Source organism: Poromitra crassiceps, assembly GCF_964638095.1.
Source record: "Poromitra crassiceps genome assembly, chromosome: 2".
Lineage (NCBI taxonomy): Eukaryota > Metazoa > Chordata > Actinopteri > Beryciformes > Melamphaidae > Poromitra > Poromitra crassiceps.
In genome coordinates, this window is record NC_139624.1 from 17,686,663 (window position 1) to 17,709,075 (window position 22,413).

At 42.3% G+C, this 22,413-nt stretch overlaps 2 protein-coding genes across 2 annotated transcripts; one reads left to right on the forward strand and one right to left on the reverse strand.

The window, feature by feature from the left end:
- Positions 1 to 642: 642 nt before the first annotated feature.
- On the reverse strand, positions 643 to 8,827 carry tmbim4 (transmembrane BAX inhibitor motif containing 4). The gene is made up of 7 exons (XM_083651758.1): positions 8,674 to 8,827; positions 7,311 to 7,419; positions 4,934 to 5,039; positions 4,617 to 4,650; positions 4,406 to 4,523; positions 4,250 to 4,295; positions 643 to 3,137 (listed from the first exon to the last, which is right to left on the reverse strand). Exons 1-7 carry the CDS (start codon positions 8,762 to 8,764, stop codon positions 2,931 to 2,933), a joined length of 711 nt encoding a protein of 236 aa, XP_083507884.1. The 5' UTR covers positions 8,765 to 8,827; the 3' UTR covers positions 643 to 2,930.
- Positions 8,828 to 15,413: 6,586 nt separating this feature from the next.
- On the forward strand, positions 15,414 to 19,373 carry b2m (beta-2-microglobulin). Its single transcript, XM_083653975.1, has 4 exons — positions 15,414 to 15,533; positions 16,329 to 16,598; positions 18,216 to 18,260; positions 18,373 to 19,373. Exons 1-3 carry the CDS (start codon positions 15,470 to 15,472, stop codon positions 18,227 to 18,229), a joined length of 348 nt encoding a protein of 115 aa, XP_083510101.1. The 5' UTR covers positions 15,414 to 15,469; the 3' UTR covers positions 18,230 to 18,260; positions 18,373 to 19,373.
- Positions 19,374 to 22,413: the final 3,040 nt, after the last annotated feature.

Sequence of the window (22,413 nt, forward strand, 5' to 3'; positions counted from 1 at the left end):
ACACACGTCTCAACTCCTTGTTTCTTTTTCTAGTCCCCAGAAATTGCAAGAGTTTTCAATATCAATTCTAAATCTCTAAAGCATTTTTGCTGGATATATTAGGCTATATATTATTCATTATTACCCATATTTTTCCAAGTACAATGGCACTAAAGTATTGCATCCATTAAGCCAAGTATGCCTGGAATCTGCTCACACAACTTTAAGGAAAAGGTCAAGGTCATTTAAGACAGTGGTTTTCAAATCAGGGACCCCTAAACTGACAAAGATTACACCATAGACCCCCATTTCACAAGATTTTTGCTTTTAGATGTTTTATTACAGAAGGTGTATGAAACCCATGATGACCATTATGTCATTGCGTTACTTATGGATGAAATTATAGTGAAAATAAAACGATCCCCCCTTTTTGCTGGGGACCCCACTTTGAGAACCACTGACGTAAGAGAAGGTTTTTTTTTACACTGGGGGTGTAGACAGTCTCCCATCTGTCAGACAGCTGGAATGGTTGGGGAGTGGTTAATGTAAATGAGGCGCTGTTGTTAACACCCCCATTAACTGGCCACCAGGGCTGTGAAAAAGCTCCAATCTTTCAGGGCTGTTTTCTCTGAACGCAACTTTTAGTACCAACATACAAATAGGCATAATTATCTCATTTATTATATCTTCTTATTTATTTATTTCAGATTACAATGTGACACATCATTTGAAAGTTTACAATCTGCACTTTGATAATCTTGGAAGAAAAAAACTCAGCCTATTTGTGGGTCAAAATATCAGGCCCTGTCACATACAAGATGTGCACTACACTACTTTTAACATTAAAATTCCATTGCACTTGTGGTCTTGTTAAATTATTCATTCAGCAAAAATAGAGGCAAAATACCTTCATAAACATTTCCCATATCTCCATAGACAAGCTGGTAATGCCTCATTATATCATCTCTGTATTTCTCTTGAGTCCTGGAGATTCCCTTCTTCAGCACTTTATCACAGTTTCACTGACTGGTCCCACAAACTCTGCTTGTTGGTATACAGTTATTAACTAACCCAAGCATGCACTTAACAATCACTGGAATGGATGCACATTGCTTCATTCAATCACAAAATTAAACTTCTGCATTGATACAGTTCACACTGGTGCAACTACCTGTATCATATAATGCAAGTAGCCAGTATCTTGTGTCACAATAGGTGTATGCCATACACTATTTACATTTATTTTGATTGTGCAATATCATAACTACACAGAAGCATTATTAGACAAACTTGATTTGAAAAGTGATTAATTACCTTAAAGGGACAGTTCACCCTCAAATCTAAAATACATATTTCCCCTCTGTAGTACGTAGTATGTATCCATCTAGCATTTGATCGTGTTCGTTGCCTGAGTTTTGGAGAGAACAGCCGCAGAGAGGTCTACCTTCTCTCCAATACAATGGAACTGGATGGCACTCAGCTTGTGGTGGTCAAAGCACACACACAATAATAATACATAACCAAGTAAGTAGCCCTACAGCTGAGAGGGAAATATGTATTTTGGATTTTAGGGTGAGCTGTTCCTTTAAAGGATAATGCAGGTGTTTTTTTCAGGCATGTTTTACCATCAACAAATCCTATGAAAATAACAAAATCAGTATTGATTTGGTTTTGCCAGCAAGACTCATCCATGTAGCTGATGCACAATGAAGCCATGATGTCCAAGTAGCCATAGAACTATATATTGTATAAAACAAAATAAAATAAAAGATTAAAAACAGGTTGAAGAGGTGGTTCACCTGGTAGAGTGCATACCACAAAGGCTTAGTCCTTCATGCAGCCAGGGCAGTCTCTCTGCCCTGTTGCTCCGGGCAGCATACATCACACCATGCACGGCCCCGTCTTTTTCCTCAGACAACTTAATAAGCCGACTGTAAAAACTTTACAATCTGAGGAAAGTAGTTCCGTAGCACAGAAAATAGTCCTCGGGGTAATGAATTTGTTCCCATTTGAATTTGATTACGTTGATTTTTAGCTTACAATTGGAGCCGATGACTTAAGAGTTGGAATTTCCCTTGGGATAAATAAAATAATCTTGAATCTTGAAGGCTAAAAACTGCAAGTCAGAAAATAACAGGAGTAGAGCAAATGCATTGCAGGTTTTGTTGTTAATTGTTGACTATAAGAAATGCATTGGAAAACACCAGCGTTATCCTTTAAGCCTCACAGAGGCTTTCTAAATTGTAGTTTTTAGAACTCAAAACAAAGCTCCACAGCCAAATATGTCATAAACTGAAGACAAAAGAAGAAAATGTCCAACAGAATCAGCTAGAAAGCAGTTCAGTTGCAGGTTAAATGCCCCTAATAATTCACAATCAGGCAAAACAACAGAAACAATCAGTACAGCCATAAAGATGTCATTCACCAAGCACAAAAATGAAATTTGTTTTTGCACAAATTTTCTGTAAACTCGGGCAAAAACTCTGGACAACAAAACTCACATAAAGACTATTAGTTAGTAAACATAAAGCACAGGGTCATCTTAGGGTCGTTTTCAGTGGGTTTGGGATGATTGACAATAGAGCTGCAACGAGTAATCGATTAGTCGATCACCATTAATCGTTTTGAGTAATTTTTTAAAAGAATAAAGTCATAATTCTCTGATTGCAGCTTCTAAAATGTGAATATGTTGTGGTTCCTTTACTCTTCTATGACACTAAACTGAATATCTTTGGGTTGTGGACAAAACAAGACATTTGAGGACGTCATCTTGGGCTTTGGGAAACAGTGAACGACATTTTTCACCATTTTCTGACATTCTATAAATATACTGTAGACCAAACAACTAATCGATTAATATAAAATAATAAATAGTCGACAGATTAACCGATAATGAGAATAATGGTTTGTTGCAGCCCTAATTGACGATCTGTTAGGAGAGCCGTTTTTCTTCAGTTCTTCTTCATGGAGTTGAGCAGGCGCAGCAGGTGCAGGAAGAGGTTGACGATGTCCAGGTAGAGGTTGATGGAGGCCAGAATGTGCTCCTCAGGGGACAGCTGTTGCATGAGGAGCTGCGTGTCGTAGATGATGAAGCCACAGAACACCAGGGCACCGGCTCCAGCCAGCACCAGCTCTGTGCTGTCACTGTGGAAGAACACCTGCAAACACAAGGGGGTGACCACGCGTGAAGCCCCGTGGCACACCGATCAGACATTCCACAACACAGATGTTTGTTTGGTGTGCCATGGCCTTCTGTCCTTGTTTGGATCAGTTTGGTCAGAGTCCAAAATTTGTGCAATATCTTGTGGTAGAGCATCTGTTCAATAACATCACAGTCTAGTGGGAGGAATGTGCAACAACATCTAACTTATCATTGTGATCCTCATACTCATTTCTTGGGGGGGGGGCAATATCTTTTGTATCGTTTTAATCATTCACTTTAGACTTGTCTTTTGCTAAGGATAGGCCATTCGAATTCTTTCAAATCTGGAACCCCTTTCTGGACTATATTGGAGAGGATAGGGCCCGGGCCCTTCGGAGTGATCTCTGCGGACTGGCATGGACTGACATTTCTGTTTAGGACTTGACATGTGGTGGGCCTTTATCTATTTATTATTGTGTCTGGATACACCTGCTGTACCTATTTTTACAGTGTTAACCTTCTGCCTGCTGTAGATGCTCTGTGTGTTTGTTTTGGTTTGTTTGGTTGGTTTTTCCTTTTCTGTTTTGCTGTTATTATTTTTGTGGCGATTGTGTGTGTTGTGTTGTGGGTGACTGGGGACAGAGGGCATATTCTGTGTTATCCCATTCAACACTGACTGTTTGCCCCTCTGATAACTAAAAACTGAATAAACATACTTAAAAAAGAAAAGAAAAATACTTGTCTTTTGCAGAGGCAGAAAAAGGACACCATCGCCGGTCATTTAGCACGGCACTATGCTGGCCCTGAGTCGGTCAGCAGGTGTCATGCTAACCTCAACTAAATAAAGCAGTTCAGGCATTAGCAATTGATTGTCGACAGTTGCCTACAGCTTTCTCTCATTGAATCACTTTTCTACACTATTTGGACATTTAAATGGCCGTGTATTCATATGAAGTTTGACATGTAGATTGTTAGAGGTGTCTAATATGATCCCACAACACTAGCTGGTGTTTGCTGAAATGAAGATCCCCATGAAAAGAGCGGAAAGTGCGTCGGAGCAGATGTGTCAGACTCAGGACACAGTTCCGCTACATGTTAACGACAGATGGAAAGGACGGCTAAACTCACCCTCATGAAACTCGCAATGATCAAGATCCACAGGCAGGCAAACAATCTGTAAGGCACAAAATGTTGAAATCAGCTTCAGTAGTATCCAAAAAACCCAAATGTGCAAAAAACTAAAATAAAACTAAACCAAAAACTATAAAGGACTACAAGACTCACCCGGCTCCCAGTTTGCTGAAGTCCCTCTTGGACTGGAAGGTGTAGGCCGTCAGTCCAACAAACACAGCACAGGTCAGGAAGAAGGCCTGAAGTACTGTGGAGTATTCATAGAAGGTCACTGTGGAGAGAAACAGTGGAATCAGCACGGTCTGCCTACAGGGGCTCAAACGACTGGAATCAGGGGTTTCAGAACGTCTGGCAAGCAACTCACCAGCTGTCGCCACGGAAACCGCCTCCAGCAACGTCTGTGAGACAACAAACTGAGTTAGTCACATTCATACAGAAGCCTCATGTAAATGCTATATTCACAAGCCAGTTAGTTTAAATGTTAAGTCATTAAACAGCTAATCTATTCACTAGGCACCTACTGTATTGCCGATGTTACATTCGCTAGCCAGCTAATCTAAAGGGTTACGTTCCCTAACATACTGCATTAGATTATTGCTATGATGAAAGAGCTGTGGATTAGACATTACAGCTAAACTACTCAACAGACTGCAAACCACACTCAGAGAACAAAGGACTTACAAATGTGACCAGCAGGTACAGGTTGACTGGATGCTGGTGTCGGTAGACGGCCAAGGCCATCAGCAGAGCCAGAGAGCCCAGGGCTGAACCCAGAACCACTGCAGGACTGAGTGAGAAACCAGACCACAGTCACACAACCGGACCAACACACGCTGCATGGATCCAATAAGATATTTCAGCTAAGATAGAGGGAGGGAATACCAGCTGCCAAGAATGCTTCCGTCACTGAAAAGCGGGTAAATGCAATTTTGGTGAAAGTCTAGATAGTCATTTATGTGCTCCATTACATTGAGATACGGCTTGATGAAACGAATATTTCTAGCCGGGGTGTAAACGATATTATGCTTGAACAACGATACGATATGTATCACGATACATTGTTGCGATAGGATACATGGACGATATTGGCTAATCTAGAGCAATACGTGTTTATGCGAGACAGACTTTTAATTGCATTTTTCAATGTAGACGACATCAGAGATATTTTTCAGAAAGCAATTCTCCACTCCATGAAAAAACCTTCAACACATGGCGATGGCCGATGGGGTTAGAAAATGTGGGCTAAAGCTTGCGGTCCCGGTGTTGTGCCGAAAAGTGGATGCGGTACAGTTAAGTTAAAGGTGGAACAGCTGATTTGACAGCAAGGTGGCATTCAAGTTATCTCTCGGATATATAATGCAACAGGACAGACGGGCACGGTGGCGCAGTGGTAGCGCTGTCACCTCACAGCTAGAAGGTCCTGGGTTCGATTCCCGCCTGGGACGCTGTGGGCATGTGTCCCCCATGTCTTCAGTGACTACTGCCCCAGGTGGGTTATCTCGTCAAAAGGGCCTTTCTGCGTTGAGTTTGCATGTTCTCCCCGTGCTCCCCTGGGGTTCCTCCATACAACATCGGTATGGACCCCCACTAAAAACAACATTGACGGGGGGGGGGGGGGGGGGGTACGGTGGTGCAGTGGTAAGCGCTGTCGCCTCACAGCTCGAAGGTCCTGGGTTCGATTCCCACCTGGGACGCTGTGAGCGCTGAAGGAATGCGTGCCCGTCCGCATGTCCTCGAGTGCCCACCGCCCGGGTGGGGTCGTCAAAAGGGCCCTTCTGTGTGGAGTTTGCATGTTCTCCCCGTGCCCCCTGGGGGTTTCCTTCATATAGGAACCCCTTCACCAAAAACATGCAATATCCTGGTTGCTGATGTGGTGCCTCCTCTGGTCGTTAAGGGCGCCTGTTCGGAGGGAGGGGAACTCGTTGGAATAGCGTGATCCTCCCACGTGCTATGTCCTACCGGTGAAGCTTCCCCTGTCAGGTGAAAAGAAGCGGCTAGCTAACTGCCCATGTCTCGGAGGAAGCATAGAGCCAGTTTTCGGCTCTGCCCAGATCGGCAGAGGGTGGAGCACCAACCAGGATAAATAAATTAAAATTAGCACTAATGGGGGATAAAAATGGGATACAAAATCGGAAAAAACAACAAAAAAACAACAACAACATTGACGACAACGTCTGAAGTTGGTCCCCGGGTGCTGTATACAAGAAAGCTGCCCACTGCTCCTGGCTGCCCCCCGGAGGAAGGACCAGTCTGGATGGGTTAAAAGCAGAGACAATATTTCACTGGCCACCGTGTGTGTGTGTGTGTGTGTGTGTGTGTGTGTGTGTGTGTGTGTGTGTGTGTGTGTGTGTGTGTGTGTGTGTGTGTGTGTGTGTGTGTGTGTGTGTGTGTGTGTGTGTGTGTGTGTGTGTGTGTGTGTGTGTGTGTGTGTGTGTGTGTGTGTGTGTGTGTGCGCGTGTGGCTGGCAGCATGTGTGTGTTGGCTTGTCGTGTGATAATAAAGACTGGTTTGTCCGTCCAACTTTGACTTGAGGCAGACTGGGCTTTGACTTGAGGCAGACTGGGAGGAAAAGAAAACCATTCAACTTTTACTTGTTTACTCACCAATTTGACGTTTTCTCTTCCAAATAAAGTCGCACGGGAATATGCACACACATTGTAAAAGTGCCATTTAACAATAGAACGGGACGCGCAACAAAGTCATCTCAACGTCATCAACACGTCACCCACTCTGGACATTAAACTGTAGTATTCAAACACGAGCCGCTCTGCAAGTGACACAGACATAGTGACACAGACATAGTGACACAGACATAGTGACACACGTATTGTGTTCACACATAAACCCCATCTGAGTAACGTCTGGACATCTTCCGGAGTTCAATGCATGTTTGAAAAGGGCTTTAGAGTGGCTAGCGATACACGTTCAGAACTGTGCAGGACTTCTTGCCATTCATGTCTGCGTTCCATGATAACCATGATACGATACGATACAATATACTTTATTGTCAGTTCACACTGAAATTTGTCTTGCAAGACCACACTGGCCTTAACGTTACCTGGCATGAACGAAATCCCTGATGGGCTGAGAAAACATGAAGAGAGCGGAGGTGGCTGTGGTCAGGATGATCTGCAGGCTCAGGAGGCTGTACACCTTCCGCAGGAAATCTGGTTACGGTGGAGAGAGCATCACATTAGCTAACAGTGCTATCATTTTGCACATTACATTAACAAGTGAACAACTAGTTATGTTTGAACCAGCTAGCTATAGTGCTAACATTGTGTGTGTGTGTGTGTGTGTGTGTGTGTGCTAACAGTTAACAGTTATGTTTCAATTTCAATCCTCTAGTGCTGCATTGACTGAGGTGCAGGCGCTGTGTTTCCGGTGTTCCATCCCTCCTGGTTTCTACGCCAACTGGTTTCAGCAGCAGATTCGTCACACATTCACAAACGCATTACTTTTTTTCAAGATTTTCAAGTCACATCTCATAACTACTGCAGTGAATATGATTGTATAAGTGAGCACTACATCACAGCCACCTACGAAAGAGAAAATATTAAAGAAAATATAATCCCTGTAAAATCGCCTCAAATTTCAATTCAATCTCACCACACAAACCAGCTGGCAATCCCTCTGAGCCACTTGGACTTTCACTAGTTGCAGTTGATTGATTGATTGACTTTATTAATGGATATAGAGACAACAAGATCCATGGGATAGCATGTAAAAGTGTAAACACTTATTTACAACATGGTCCCCGATGTTCTAAGAACAGGACAGACAATAACACAAAGTTATTGTTATAGTTATAGTTATAGTTGACTCAGGTAGCCTAAAAAAGCAAATGTTTTCTTTTTCATAGGTGGCTGTGATGTAGTGCTCACTTATACAATCATATTCACTGCAGTAGTTGTGAGATGTGACTTGAAAATACCCAGTAATATTGTGAATGAGTGAGGAATCTGCTGCTGAAACCAGTAGGGACGGAACACCGCTGTTATGACAGGAATTGCAGCCCCACCAAAGTTTGGACTCTTATTTCATAGCGTGGTGAGTACACGAGTCAACATGATGTACATATGAGCGTTTTGGCGCTGTTGGAGTGTGTGTTGTTGGTGACTGAACGGGGGGTATGCTGCTCTGCAATCGACCACCATCCATTGCGCTAAGCTAACTAGCAGGAGGGCTCGTCGCTAGAGAAGAGAAGGGTCTTATTGATCGTGTCATCTCATCTGTCGGGAATGTGGCAAATCCTCGAATCTCCCAACAATGTTGGCGTGTTGCTTTGACAGCTAACGTTAGTCGTGCTCATGCTTCAAAATGTTATCGAATCGTTAGCCATCAGGCCTAGCTAGTGCTAACGACGTTAGCGTCGATGTCAACACACTATCCAAACGTCAAGCTAAAGGAACCTGACTTACCCATCCGGATCTGGACGCTGGCTGTAGCAACATTTGTGCCATAGTTAAAGTCATCTTCAATAGAAGACCTGGGGTATTTTTCAGTACTCATCGTATATTAAATAAATGTCGATTAGTACGACGACGTCCCTTTCGCAGCTGTTTCCGTATTGGTCAGTCACGTGGGTTCACTTCACGACACGTCAGTCAGTCACGTGGGTAGATTACGTTTTTGTTTTTTTGTTTTTTTACATCTTTATTTATTGACAGTATCAGAGCGATGGATGGCTCTGAGGTTTGGGCATGTAGCAGCTGTATGCAGAGGAGCTAGGAGGTGTGGAAAATGTGGAGGGGACCATGAATTTGTACAATGTCATGCTGAGGAAACCAAGTGCTGTAATTGTGGGGGAAATCATATGGCTTCCTTCAGGGGTTGTGAACATCATGTAGTGCAGGGGTGCCCACACTTTTTCAGCTTGCGAGCTACTTTTAAAATGACCAAGTCAAAGTGAGCTACCAAGCATATTTATTTATATATATATACACTGAGTATACAGTGGAAAACAGTGGAACAGTGGAAAAACAGTGGAAAAACAGTGGAAACAGTGGAAAAACAGTGGAAAAACAGTGGAAACAGTGGGAAAACAGTTAAAAAAAATTTTTTTTTTTTTTTTTTTCTTCCTCAATGCCATGCGATCGACCACACTACCTTCGCGATCGACCGGTCGATCGCGATCGACGTATTGGGCACCCCTGATGTAGTGGCTGTGGAAGTTGGAAAAGTTAGAGCTGGGGGGGAAATGTCCTATGTAGAGGCCTTGAGCAAAGTGAAGGGGGCACCTGAACCTGCCAGGCTGGTGGGGAGTAGTGCCCCCACTGTGCCGCCAAAAGCAACAAGGCAGATGATGCATAATGAGTCATTCTTGGCATTTATGGTAGATGTTTTGTGTGCAGCTAGAGAGCTAGCTAGTAGAGACAAAGCCAAAGGCGAAGTCAGGAGATCAGATATGATTCGAATTGTGATGGATGCTGCTAAAAGATTTCTTGAGGAGGTGGATCTAGGCCCAGTGGAGTTGCATGCATTCATGCAGCAGAAAATGGAAGTGCAGGAGAGAGAGGGAAGAGTACAGACAGGAGTGAGGATGACCAGGAAGAGGAAGGCATGGAAGCACAAAATGGGGATGATGATGATGGTTAAGATATTAATGTTTTATATATTGCAATGGAATGCAAGGAGTTTGATTGCAAATGGGCAGGAATTTAAAAGGTTTGTGGATGTATTTAAAGATAAACCAGAGGTGTTGTGTGTTCAGGAAACTTGGTTGAAGCCATGTTTAGACTTTGTGGTGCCGGGATTTGAAAGTATTAGACAGGATCGAAAGGGGAAAGCGGGAGGAGGGTGTGCAACATTTATCAGATCGGATGTGCAATACCAAAGGGTAGAAATTAAGTCTTCACTAGAGTGTGTGGTAGTAAGGGTATGGGGAAAACACGGGTGGGTGAACATTGTGAACTTTTATAACCCATGTTTGCCAATTAACATCAGGGACTTGGAGGAGGTCATGGAGCAAATAGGGACACCAGTCATTTGGATAGGGGATTTTAATGCACACAACCCTCTCTGGGGCAGCAGAATGAAAGATGGTAATGGTAGCACTGTGGAAGAGTTTATGGACAGACATGATTTAGTGTGTGTAAATGATGGCAGACCAACTAGGTTTGAGATTAGAACAGGAGCAGTGTCATGCATAGATTTAGCTTTGGCATCTAGTGAATTCGCAAGGGTGGGGGAATGGGATTTCATGGATAGGTACACAATTGGCAGTGATCACTTTCCAATACTGTTGAGATTTGGGAAAACCTTGCTTGTTGAAGAGCAAAAGGGGCCAGAGTACTTCAATTAGAACAAGTAGCCCTTGTTCACAAGAAGGAACTATTCCCACATCCTGGAAGCAAGCAGTGGTGGTCCCCATTTTAAAACCAGGGAAGGACGCAGCACAGCCAGGGTCATACAGGCCTATTGCACTGACAGCGGTGTTATGTAAAATAATGGAAAGAATGGTCACTGATAGGTTAGTGTATAAACTGGAAAAGGAGGGGTGGTTTACTCCAAAGCAAAGTGGGTTTCGCAGAGGGAGGAACACCATGGACTCTGTGATCTCCTTAGAAGCTGACATAAAGAAAGCCATGATAAATAAAGAGGGAGTAGTCGCCATGTTTCTTGACATTGAAAAAGCGTACGACATGTTATGGAAGGAGGGGTTGATTATAAAGCTGTATGAAGCAGGAATACGAGGGCGATTACTTAACTGGATTCAAGAATTGGGGTGGTACATGGGGTGCAGGTCAGGACACACAATGATTTACAGAGCAATGATAAGATCAAGAATAGACTATGGATGTTTATGTTATGGAACAGCAGCCAAATCATCTCTCAAGAAGTTGGAGGTAGTGCAGGCAAAGGCACTGAGAGTTTGCTGTGGGGCCTTCCGTACCTCTCCAATTCCAGCTTTACTTGTAGAAATGGAGGAAACTCCATTGGGAATACGAAGAACAAAACTAGCAATGCAATATATAAGTAAACTAAGGGGACACCAAGGGGAGAACCCAGTAAAATTAGTTTTGGAAGATGCATGGGAATGGGGTAGAGTAGGAGCGAAGGAGTGTTTCATATTCAAAGTTAATAAAGAGATGGAAGAGCTGGAGTTGGGACAGGTAGGGGTGGCCCCTATAATTCACTGGCCAGTTGTACCACCATGGCTTTTGCCTACACCAGAAATAGATTTCACTGTTTTAGAAACAATAAGAGAACATGAGAATACGGATTATAGTAAAGTAGTGGGGGGAAGGCTAAAAAACAACTGGGAACATCATCTCCAAATTTATACAGATGGGGCCCAAGATCCCAAAACTGGAAAATCTGGATTTGCATTTTACGTTCCAGATTTGGAAATTGTGAAATCTAGACGACTGTCTGAGGGGGTTTCAGTGTATACAACAGAACTAATTGCTATAATATGGGCATTGCAGTGGGTGGAGGAGGTGAGGCCGAGCCAGGCAGTCATATGCTCGGATTCGGCCTCAGTTCTGATGACTTTGAGGGGAGGAAGCCTGGGAGCCCGCTCAGATCTTGTAGTGGAGCTGTTGGTTCTGTTGTATAGGATTGAGCATGCTGGAGGTTCAGTGGGGTTTCTGTGGGTGCCAGCCCATGTGGGAGTGGAAGGGAATGAGGTAGCTGACATGGCAGCTAAAAAGTCCCTGAAGAGAGCTGTCGATCTGAGAGTGCCAATTGGGACGTATGAGTGTAGATCCATTATCAAAAGAAGGATAACAGCTGTGTGGCAGAAAGAGTGGGAAAATGAAAAGAAGGGGCGGCACTACTTTGACATACAAAATAGTGTAAGAAAAGAGCAGTGTTATTTAGGGAGAGAGAGAAGACACACAGTTGTGATGACTAGATTGAGACTGGGGCACTGTGGACTGGCATGGGACTTGGCAAAGATGGGAAAACATGAAGATGGATTGTGTGCGACATGTAAAAAACAACAAACTGTGAAACATGTACTCATGGAATGTAACTGTTACACACAAGAAAGAGAAAGGATGTATGCTGCTGTATTAAGCCTGGGCACAAAGACTGTATCAATGAAGAGCCTGCTGAATCCTACTGAGAATCAGGCAAGGACTGTGAAAGCAGTCCTTGAATTCATCGCCGCCACAGGAGTACTCCTGTGGAATTAGAAACACCATAAACAGTAATATTTCTGACCAGTGAGAGGCAGCAATGTGCCGTAAGGTTTTGTATCCTCAATATGTCCTCAATGAAGGAAAAAAGTGTTAAGGAAATGTATGAAGGGAAAGTTTTGAAAATGACCTAAATATGATGGAAGCCTATGGAAGCTTTTTTTTTTTTTTTTTTTTATGTGCCATAAATCTCATCACTTATATCATGTATGTGTTTTTTGCTTCAAGGAGAAAAAAATAATAATAATAAAGTTAAAAAATAAATAAATAAAACGTTTTTGGTAGCATCATATAGGTAATTCTCAAAATTTTCCCTTCATACATTTCCTTAACACTTTTTTTTCCTTCATTGAGGACATATTGAGGATACAAAATCAGTTGAGTTTGGTTTTGTTGCAATTAGTGTGAGGTCAAGTGACATTTTTACTGGACTATTGACAGAGCTGATCAGATCACTCACTCATTGACAGAGCTGAGTGACTCACTGACTCAGTGCTGATCAGAGCACTCATCAGCGCTGCCACAGAGCTGATCACGCTGTCAGATTGCGGTGTAGTTTCGCAGTAGTTTATCTACGACCACATCTGGGGCACAACTCTTGACAAGCCCCCTGCCTGATACCAAAACAAAATGGGTGCATTGTTCAAAATGTACCGCCCCATAAGTTGCGTCATGCATGCAAATGCTGATGGTGTGACCTGGCTGAACTTTGATGCCAGATGATGATGCCAGGTCACCAACCACCTGTTGTAATATGATATCATGACAACACCTGGAACCAAAGATCAGTCAACGGCATGGCAATTTCAGTAGCATTGTTCTGCATGGACACGCAACAATAAGGGATATCCATTTTTACAGGATGTCCTATCAGATACTTTATCTTGATATATTGTGTGTTCCCCTTATCTTATGTTCCCTCTGTGTGTGTATGACAAAAATACAAACACAACACTTTTGTTTTTGCTCCCAATTTTTCACGAGTTGTAATAAAATATATGACTTTTTCTCTGCACACAAACTTCTCTCAAATTGTGTTCACAAATGTGTTGAAATGTGTGTTAGTGAGCACTTCTCCTTAGCCTAAATAATCCATCCGGCTGACAGGTGTGCCATATCCAGATGCTGATTTAACAGCATGATTCCTTCCTGCACAGGTGTGCAATGAGCTGCTTACTGCTGCCTTCAAATGGCGTGGTGTTTACCGTGTTCACGAGTCCATTTGAACGTGGCCGCCCGCGCCACCCTCCTGTGGTCTTCACCACTTGAGAAGTGGACATTTTCTGAAAGCTCCGAGTTCACGTTATCGTGTAGGCCTACACAACTTCTCATGTTGTAAGCATGATGTAACCATCAAGGCCGGATTCAAGTAGCCATGGGTCCCGGGGCTACGACTTTTTCAAAGGCCCCCCTTATCACTCAACTATTGCCCCCCGCCAAACATCAGCCTTAATTTGCATACAATAATGCCATAGTGCATAGGTTTGTGGAAGACAGGTGCACGTATTTGGCTTCTCCCCCATGAGCATTTCATGTTTTTCAATTAAAAAAAACAAATAACCACAAGCTCACAAGCTTATGGTAGCGACATGAACGTTCAATGAACAGGCAGCAGCTCTGGACATTCCTGCAGTCAGCATTGCCAGTCTCACGCTCTCTCACAACTTGTGACATCTGTGTCATTGTGTTGTGTGACACACCTGTCAGGAAGGAGGTTTTATTTATTATGGCTAAAGAGAAGTGCTCACTACTAACATGGATTTCCACAAATCTGTGAACAAACATTTGAGAGAAGTAAGCCCTTTGTGTGCATAGAACAAGTCTTGTCTTTTACAAGATCCAAGATGTTTATTGTCACTCGATGTACAAATACACACATGTGAAATTCTTGAGCTGTGTTGTGTTCCGTTACATATCGTTACCATCATCATCATCGTCGTCGTCGTCGTCGTCGTCGTCGTTACCATCATCATCATCGTCGTCGTCGTCGTCGTCGTCGTCGTCGTCATCATCTATCTTATCATCAGTAAGCGTCAGTCATTCTTGTTGTGCGTCTTATTGGTACATCAACATCAGAACATCCTCATCAATATTACAATCTGTTACTGTACATATTGCTGTTACCCATATATAGTATATTGCACATTGCCCAGGGGTTTTAGTCATTAGGCTACTGGGTGTGTTTTATTTATTATTTAGGAGTCTTCCAACTGTATCCCAACTCGTGAAAGATGGGAGCAAAAACAAAACTGTTGTGTTTATACTTTTGTTCAGTATATATATTGTAGTAATAAACTAATTGTCACTATGTCCAAATGGATGAGGAGGACTAGCCACTAATGTTGTCTCTCTACAAGAAAGTCATATTAACAGCATCAACATTCTGATGGACATTTGATCTTGTGTACTTGTGTGTAACTTGTGTGTAACGTTAGTTCATATCAGTCAGCATTATTACTGACAGTATTACTCCATGTTGTTGGTTTGGTTGTTTTCTGGAGCTGGTGACTGTGGGTTTTCAGTTGGTTTTGATGTTTTCTGGAGCTGGTGACTGTGGGTTTTCAGTTGGTTTTGATGTTTTCTGGAGCTGGTGACTGTGGGTTTTCAGTTGGTTTTGATGTTTTCTGGAGCTGGTGACTGTGGGTTTTCAGTTGGTTTTGATGTTTTCTGGAGCTGGTGACTGTGGGTTTTCAGTTGGTTTTGATGTTTTCTGGAGCTGGTGACTGTGGGTTTTCAGTTGGTTTTGATGTTTTCTGGAGCTGGTGACTGTGGGGGTTGTCAGTTGGTTTGGATGTTTTCTGGAGCTGGTGACTGTGTGGGTTTTCAGGTGGTTTGGATGTTTTCTGGAGCTGGTGACTGTGGGTTTTCAGAGAGTTTCCGTACATCTTTCCCATTGATCTTTCCAAACCAAACCTGTCCAGCCATATTTTACCTGGTAACTATATTGGAGATTTCTGATTGGCTGTTGTGATGACACGCCTCCTGTAGGGCGGTCCTACAGCTGTGTATATTGTTGCTGTACTGTAGTAGGTACTTTCACTTTGGTGCTGGACTCCTTTTGGATAGCAGCAAAATGAATTGTGTCTTTTGTTTCGTGGCCCTGGCAGCCGCCGTCTGTGCTGTGGAATCCAAAACATGTACGTAATTATCAAAAAGCCATTATTATATTTGTTTCATCTCCATCTGCTGTAACTGAGTTTCTCTCTCTCTCTCTCTCTCTCTCTCTCTCTCTGAAGAAAGCAGCTTTCTCTCTGGTAAACAATATACATAGATTCTATAACGGCTTTGTGTGGTGTATCATTTTACCACAGATTAATTACATTTCCTCAATGCATGCATAGGGACTTTTGAGTTATAAATCTGTTATAGGCTGGTTGTTAACCTGGTAAGAAGGCATCAGAAAACCGTCGAATATTTAAAAACCTGTGGCTTACTGTGGCTATTAAAGTGAATCTTGAATCTCTAGATTTTGAATCTTATCTGATCCTATCTTCGAATGTGATCTATATCGTATCTTTTGTCCTTTTCTGTTTTTATATGGTGGAATTCCCCTCCAAAATCTAGTTTCAGTTTCTAGTAAAAGCTGCTCTGCTCTGGCAGTGCCCTCTACTGGCCACCTCATACAAGACAGACAGACACTGATGTCCCCAAAGGATTTTGTTTTATCAACGTCTGTTTTGATCTAATAGGATAAAGTTTCCAGTCTGTTCATCTCGCTTCAATCATTTGTATTGCAGCAAAATGGGATTGTCAAGCCGACAGACTGACCAACACATAAGTGTTGCCTGCACCTTCCAATTTATATAAGATATCACAATACAATATAATATTGTGATGCTATGCTGTATCGATCCACAACACCAGTACCGAGCATGCACCATGAAAATATATGTTTCCTTTTCGGTTTGATTTAACTCCCCCGTTTCTCTCAGCGCCGCCCAAGGTGCAGGTGTACAGCCGTGACCCAGGAGAGTTCGGGAAGGGGAACATGCTGATCTGTCACGTGACCAACTTCCACCCTCCAGACATCTCCATCAACCTAATGAGGAACGGAGAGGAGCTGACAGCCGAGCAGACTGACCTGGCCTTCAAACAGGACTGGCACTTCCACCTGACCAGGAATGTTGCCTTCACCCCCGAGAGCGGGGACAAGTACAGCTGCAAGGTCACTCACGGCGACAGAGCCAACGATTATGCTTGGGGTGAGTTATGACTGCACGTGTTTATGATAATGCCAAAGTCACGCCCTCTTCCGGGTTAGGCCTACGCACCAAGGGAGTTCATACGCAGAATCAGGAGAGACCATAGAACATTTCACCCGGACCAAAAATTTGAAATAAAGTGAATTATTGTATTTATTTATTTTACTTTGGCTCTCTATATGAAGTTAAAACCTTATTGATCCCTTAGAAAGAACAAAGGAAGTCCAAGGCAACTCTTCAAGAATATTTTTAAAAAGCCTTTAATAAAATATGGCTTCCATATTATACATGTTTATTATATGTTTATTATACATGTTTCGGCCAAACTGGCCTTTCTCAAGGTGATTTACAGAAACAATGAATGCGCTAGGTCTTTTGTTTGTCATACAGTGATTGGGTCATGATAATCAGCTGGTGCACTCAGGGTGTGGCACGGCACCCAAGGGTGTGTAGCAATACTTCCAAGGGTTGTCAGGCCTACACATGGCCCCCTAGTGGTCAGTGAGAGTAATCATTTACTGAAATAAAATCAATATATTAGCAAACAGAATATCACATCATAGTTACAATACATAGAGGAGCAGATGGCAAGTAGCAGGCAGCGACCGGCCAAAGTCGAGTGTAGATAAAATAAAAATGAAATCATTGATATATCAAAATACATATGATACATATGAGAATAGCAAGAGAGAAAAAATGTCATAGGTAGCAAATAGTACTATAAAAATGCTGCCATATCTAGCGAATCATTCAAACCAGGAAAAACAGTGGCCTGGAGTCTATCCAGCGGCTTTCCTTCTGGTTGAGGGCTCTCTGTATGTTTCCTCTTCTGGAGGTCATGGGGATACAGTCAATACCTATTGCTGTAACCTTATTGATCCCTGTGGGGAAATTAGAAATTAAAATTTGTTGCAGCAGCAAGTAATAGAATTCAGCAGGGGGGAATGATACAAGTATACGATAAAATATAAAGTAGGGAAAGTAGAAACGATAAAGATAATAAAAATAATACAACAATAAAAAAAAACATAATAGAATGGGAGGGGTTATGTAAATCGTGTATGCTGCCACGTTTCAACACGTAGAGAATGTGTTGAAATATGTTCAAGAAAAACAATGATCTTAACTTTGTGCAGTAGGCTATTACTGAATATAAGTAAATATATCGTGTAAAAAAGTGATTATCAATCAATATGAAATAGTGTAAGCTTTATGAAAGTAAAATGTCATTATTATGTACAAAATACAAGTATCAGCATTTCCGGGTTTTGCCAGAGGAAATCCCCTGGCACCAATAGTATCATGGCGGAAGTCCGGCTCTCTGTGTGCATTGGTGCATCATTCAAAATGTACCGCCCACGAGTTGCGTCACGCAAATAAGGAGGTCCGTAGTTGGTCAATTCATATGCCTGTCACACATTTTGCTTTGGTCTTAGGGGGCGGTCCTTAACCACTTTTTCAAGAGTTGTGCAGCAGACGTCGATATCTATTTGGCTGTTGCAATGCTATTCTTCACATTAACACATCTCTAGCAGACCAGATATGTGCAGAATGTGTCTAGACTAGCATTACAACAAACAAAGCAAAAACTCTGTGTGCTTTGTCTTTGTCTAACAGACCCAAACATGTGACCGTCAGGAGAGGAGAGGGACAGCCTCCATGGTGAGGCCACACATTCACTTTATCGCTCTCAGTGATGATATTCAAGCCAAAAAGCTCAGTGTGTCAGTGTTGATCTAATGCGGTCTGATAATATGTCATTCTCTCTCTCCAGGGTGCCATAACCATCTTGTGATCTCAGCTCCTACGGTGTTCAAATCCACAGACATCTTCAATGGATTCACAGCATCTTAATGTCACGCATCATTGACCTGTATATGCCAGACACCCAGTTTTCTTGTTTGTTCATTAAGTGCACGTTCACACCATACGCCAAAGCAACGCCAAAGCCACGCAGTATCAATTCAGCATCCTTGTTAACAGGCGAGTCCGTTCACACCGGCCGCACGTGACGCCACGCTGACGCCACGCCACGCTGATCCGATAGTTTCAGCTTCTGTTCTATTTTCCAAGCGTGCCGCGCGCTGATCCCGAGCTGCCAGGCAGGCAGTCAATGCAATTTGTGAGGGGTGGGAGGGGCCGGGGGCAGCAGCAACGCTGAGGATAAGGGGCTGCTTCTGGTGTGAACGCTTTGGCGTCAGATCAGATAGGTCTGCTTCAAGCTTCAGTTCTGCATGGCTTTGGCGTATGGTGTGTTTGGCCGCTTAACACTGTCCTGCTCAATGTGATTTCCCACTTCACCAAATGATGCTGTTTATTGAAGAACATTGTTTGGGCAAAGGTCTATTTAGGTTAAATAGGGATTTCTTTCGGTGTCATTTGCAAATTGTTATTTTTTCCCCTTTAATTGCCTAAATTAATTGCTTTTCTGCCTAAAGCATGACGTATGCTAAATAAAAGATGGAGTAAAAATAAAATTTTAATTGGCCACATTTGACACTCCAGTGCTTAATACTCTTCATAATGTGTGAACTCTGTTTTCTTAGTGTGTTTTTCTCTGATTGAAGGTATATTTTCTACTGGAAAATGTCTCTTGCTTTACAAGAGACATTGTCTTGCTTTGCTTTTGACAATTAGGCTACTACAATCCATAGTTTCATGAGATGAATATTACTATTATATAATTATTATTATGAAAATTAGCTGTCATCTTACTCTGGTGTAATTACTTTTAATCACGCGCTGTCCCTGTAAAAAATAAACAATAAAATACAATTAGTGAGTGAAAAATCTTTGGTTCATCCTATAATAATGACTCGCCTCACATTCTGCATGCACAATGAATTAACATGAATGGTGACACAGAATGTGCCTATGTGGAGGCTACAGTTAGGCTACATGTTGCTGTAGGCTACATGTTGCTGTAGGCTACATGTCAGTGTAGGCTACATGTTGCTGTAGGCTACATGTTGCTGTAGGCTACATGTCAGTGTAGGCTACATGTTGCTGTAGGCTACATGTTGCTGTAGGCTACATGTCAGTGTAGGCTACATGTCAGTGTAGGCTACATGTTGCTGTAGGCTACATGTTGCTGTAGGCTAAATGTTGCTGTAGACTACATGTTGCTGTAGGCTACATGTCAATGTAGGCTACATGTTGCTGTAGGCTAAATGTTGCTGTAGGCTACATGTTGCTGTAGGCTACATGTCAGTGTAGGCTAGGCCTACATGTCAGTGTAGGCTACATGTCGCTGTAGGCTACATGTTGCTGTAGGCTACATGTCAGTGTAGGCTACATGTTGCTGTAGGCTAAATGTTGCTGTAGACTACATGTTGCTGTAGGCTACATGTCAGTGTAGACTACATGTTGCTGTAGGCTAAATGTTGCTGTAGACTACATGTTGCTGTAGGCTACATGTCAGTGTAGGCTACATGTTGCTGTAGGCTACATGTCAATGTAGGCTACATGTCAGTGTAGGCTACATGTTGCTGTAGGCTACATGTTGCTGTAGGCTACATGTCAGTGTAGGCTACATGTTGCTGTAGGCTACATGTCAGTGTAGGCTACATGTTGCTGTAGGCTACATGTCAGTGTAGGCTACATGTCGGTGTAGGCTACATGTTGCTGTAGGCTACAGTACATGTTGCTGCTGTAGGCTACTGTTGGGCAAAGTCAGAGCAAAAGAAGGCCATTACAGATCAAAATGTGTCTACATACAGGTAATGTTTGTAGTGTGTTAAATAGGAAAGAAAAGGTTGCCATCTTTGGAACAAGTTATCAGAAGGTCAGAGAAAAGTTCATATTTTAAAAACATCCACAGAGACAGAAGGAGCTTTAGGAGATTTCCATGCCAACAATCTCCTGGGGAGCGGGAATCCTCAGTTCAATTTGGAAATAGAGTCTCTGAAATGTTTGTGCTCATACGAGAAAAGGTAGATTTATTTGAAAATAATCAAAAAGATACATGTGAGACTACATTTTATAAAGTGCTCGATACTTGGAAATATCGAGATTAAAATACCAAATAAAGACGACGCTTATTTCCATTGTGGTCCTCTGGGAGGGGGAAGGGGGAGGGGCAAGGTGACAGATCACACAAGTCAGGTAAGATCCAACAGTCAGATAAGGCGGGGCAATCGCTGCCTGACGCCATCTTGGACGCTTCGAAACACCTTGAAAGAATCCCTGTACCTGTACAGCCTGCCCATAATGGTGAAGGTGGAGTCAATAGCGGAGGTTATATAATACTGTCCTTGTTTATAGGGGACACTGAGGAAGCAAGCACACATTTAAAATGGCGCTGAAATGTTTTATGTTTCACTTTCATAGACCTACATATAACAGCATGTTACCATCTTGCGGACCATGTTTTACAGTAAACAACAACAAAAAGTATGCACCAAATTATGTACTTTGCCTACAAGACCTTTGATATGCCTTCTTTAAAAAGCCGAACTAGGACTAGGGTTGTAAATGCATCTTTTATAGCCTATTTAATGTGTCTGTCCCTAACTCCCTATCAAATCAACTACAACATATAAATACAATATTGACTTATCATAATGGTAAGAACTGATACACTGGATGAAATAAGAGCAGGAATAAACTGGTGAAGATCTCTAGTAATGAAACCGTACAACAAGGACTAACATGGCAGAGTGAATCCTCCCTAGCAACAATTAATGTTCATTTTTCTATTGGTGGAATTCGTGGGGAGGTGTGGCCTTAGCAGCAGCAGCAGTATCCACAGTTGCCAAGTTTGCTTATTATAAGCAACTTTGGGCTTGTTTTTCTGTAAAGTCACTTATAGTCGTGTGTTGCATTCTTTTGGGCTTGTTTCTAAAGTGTACTTGCTTATTTGGGCTTGCTCCCTTATTGTTTAGCAGATGTTTTCGATAGTTTGTCCTGTTGCATGATCCGTCCACAACCCCATTCCCTCCATCCCCATAGTTTCCCCCTCCCCCACATTCTGCCAATATGTTCTTCATATTTAGATGTCAAAAACGAGTGCCCTGGCAGTGTCTCCTCCAACACATTTGTTGCAGGTGCACAAATTGTTGCACTTTTTTTTTCTCATTTGTTAATGAGGAATACGTCCCTCTTATGAATTCTAGAGCCAAACAAAACAAACCAATAATGTACATTATACCAATTTACCACCAAGAATACCACCAATTTAAACTGTGACCGTAATGGAACTAGGCATCTCGCACGCTACACCAGGGCCACGGGAAGTAGGGGTGCTGCAGGTGCTGCATCACCCCCTAGATTTAAAAACATTTTTTTTTTTTTTTTTTTACAAATGTAATTAAAAATATTTTGCAGTGCACTATGTTCCTTTCTTGTTTAAGAATGTTTCGGGAAATGATTGCATTATTGATATACTGAAAATGTAGCCTATTTAAATAGAATGATCAACAATAACAATCAAGGAAGTTACATGCTTGTAGGCTAGAGAAGAAGAAAAAGCGCGCATGCACACACATGTTGTGTTGAACCAACCAACAACCAATACGAATTGTTTAATCTGGCAATAAAGAAATGTAAACTTGACATGCTATTTTAATAGCCTACTCAAAAATGCACCTCCCACTATACAGCAAAGAGAGGAGTCAATGTTTCTTGATATATGCCATTCAGATCAGAATAATTAGTCTAGTCATTAAGTTTGCTGATAATATTTCTATCATGTTAAGTCTGTGTCATGTTAACTGGTGTATTCAGAGCAAATAGGGAGATATAGAGCATTATCATCATGCTATATATCTCCCTCTTTGCTCTGAATGAATGAGAAAAGGAGAAAATACTGAATAAT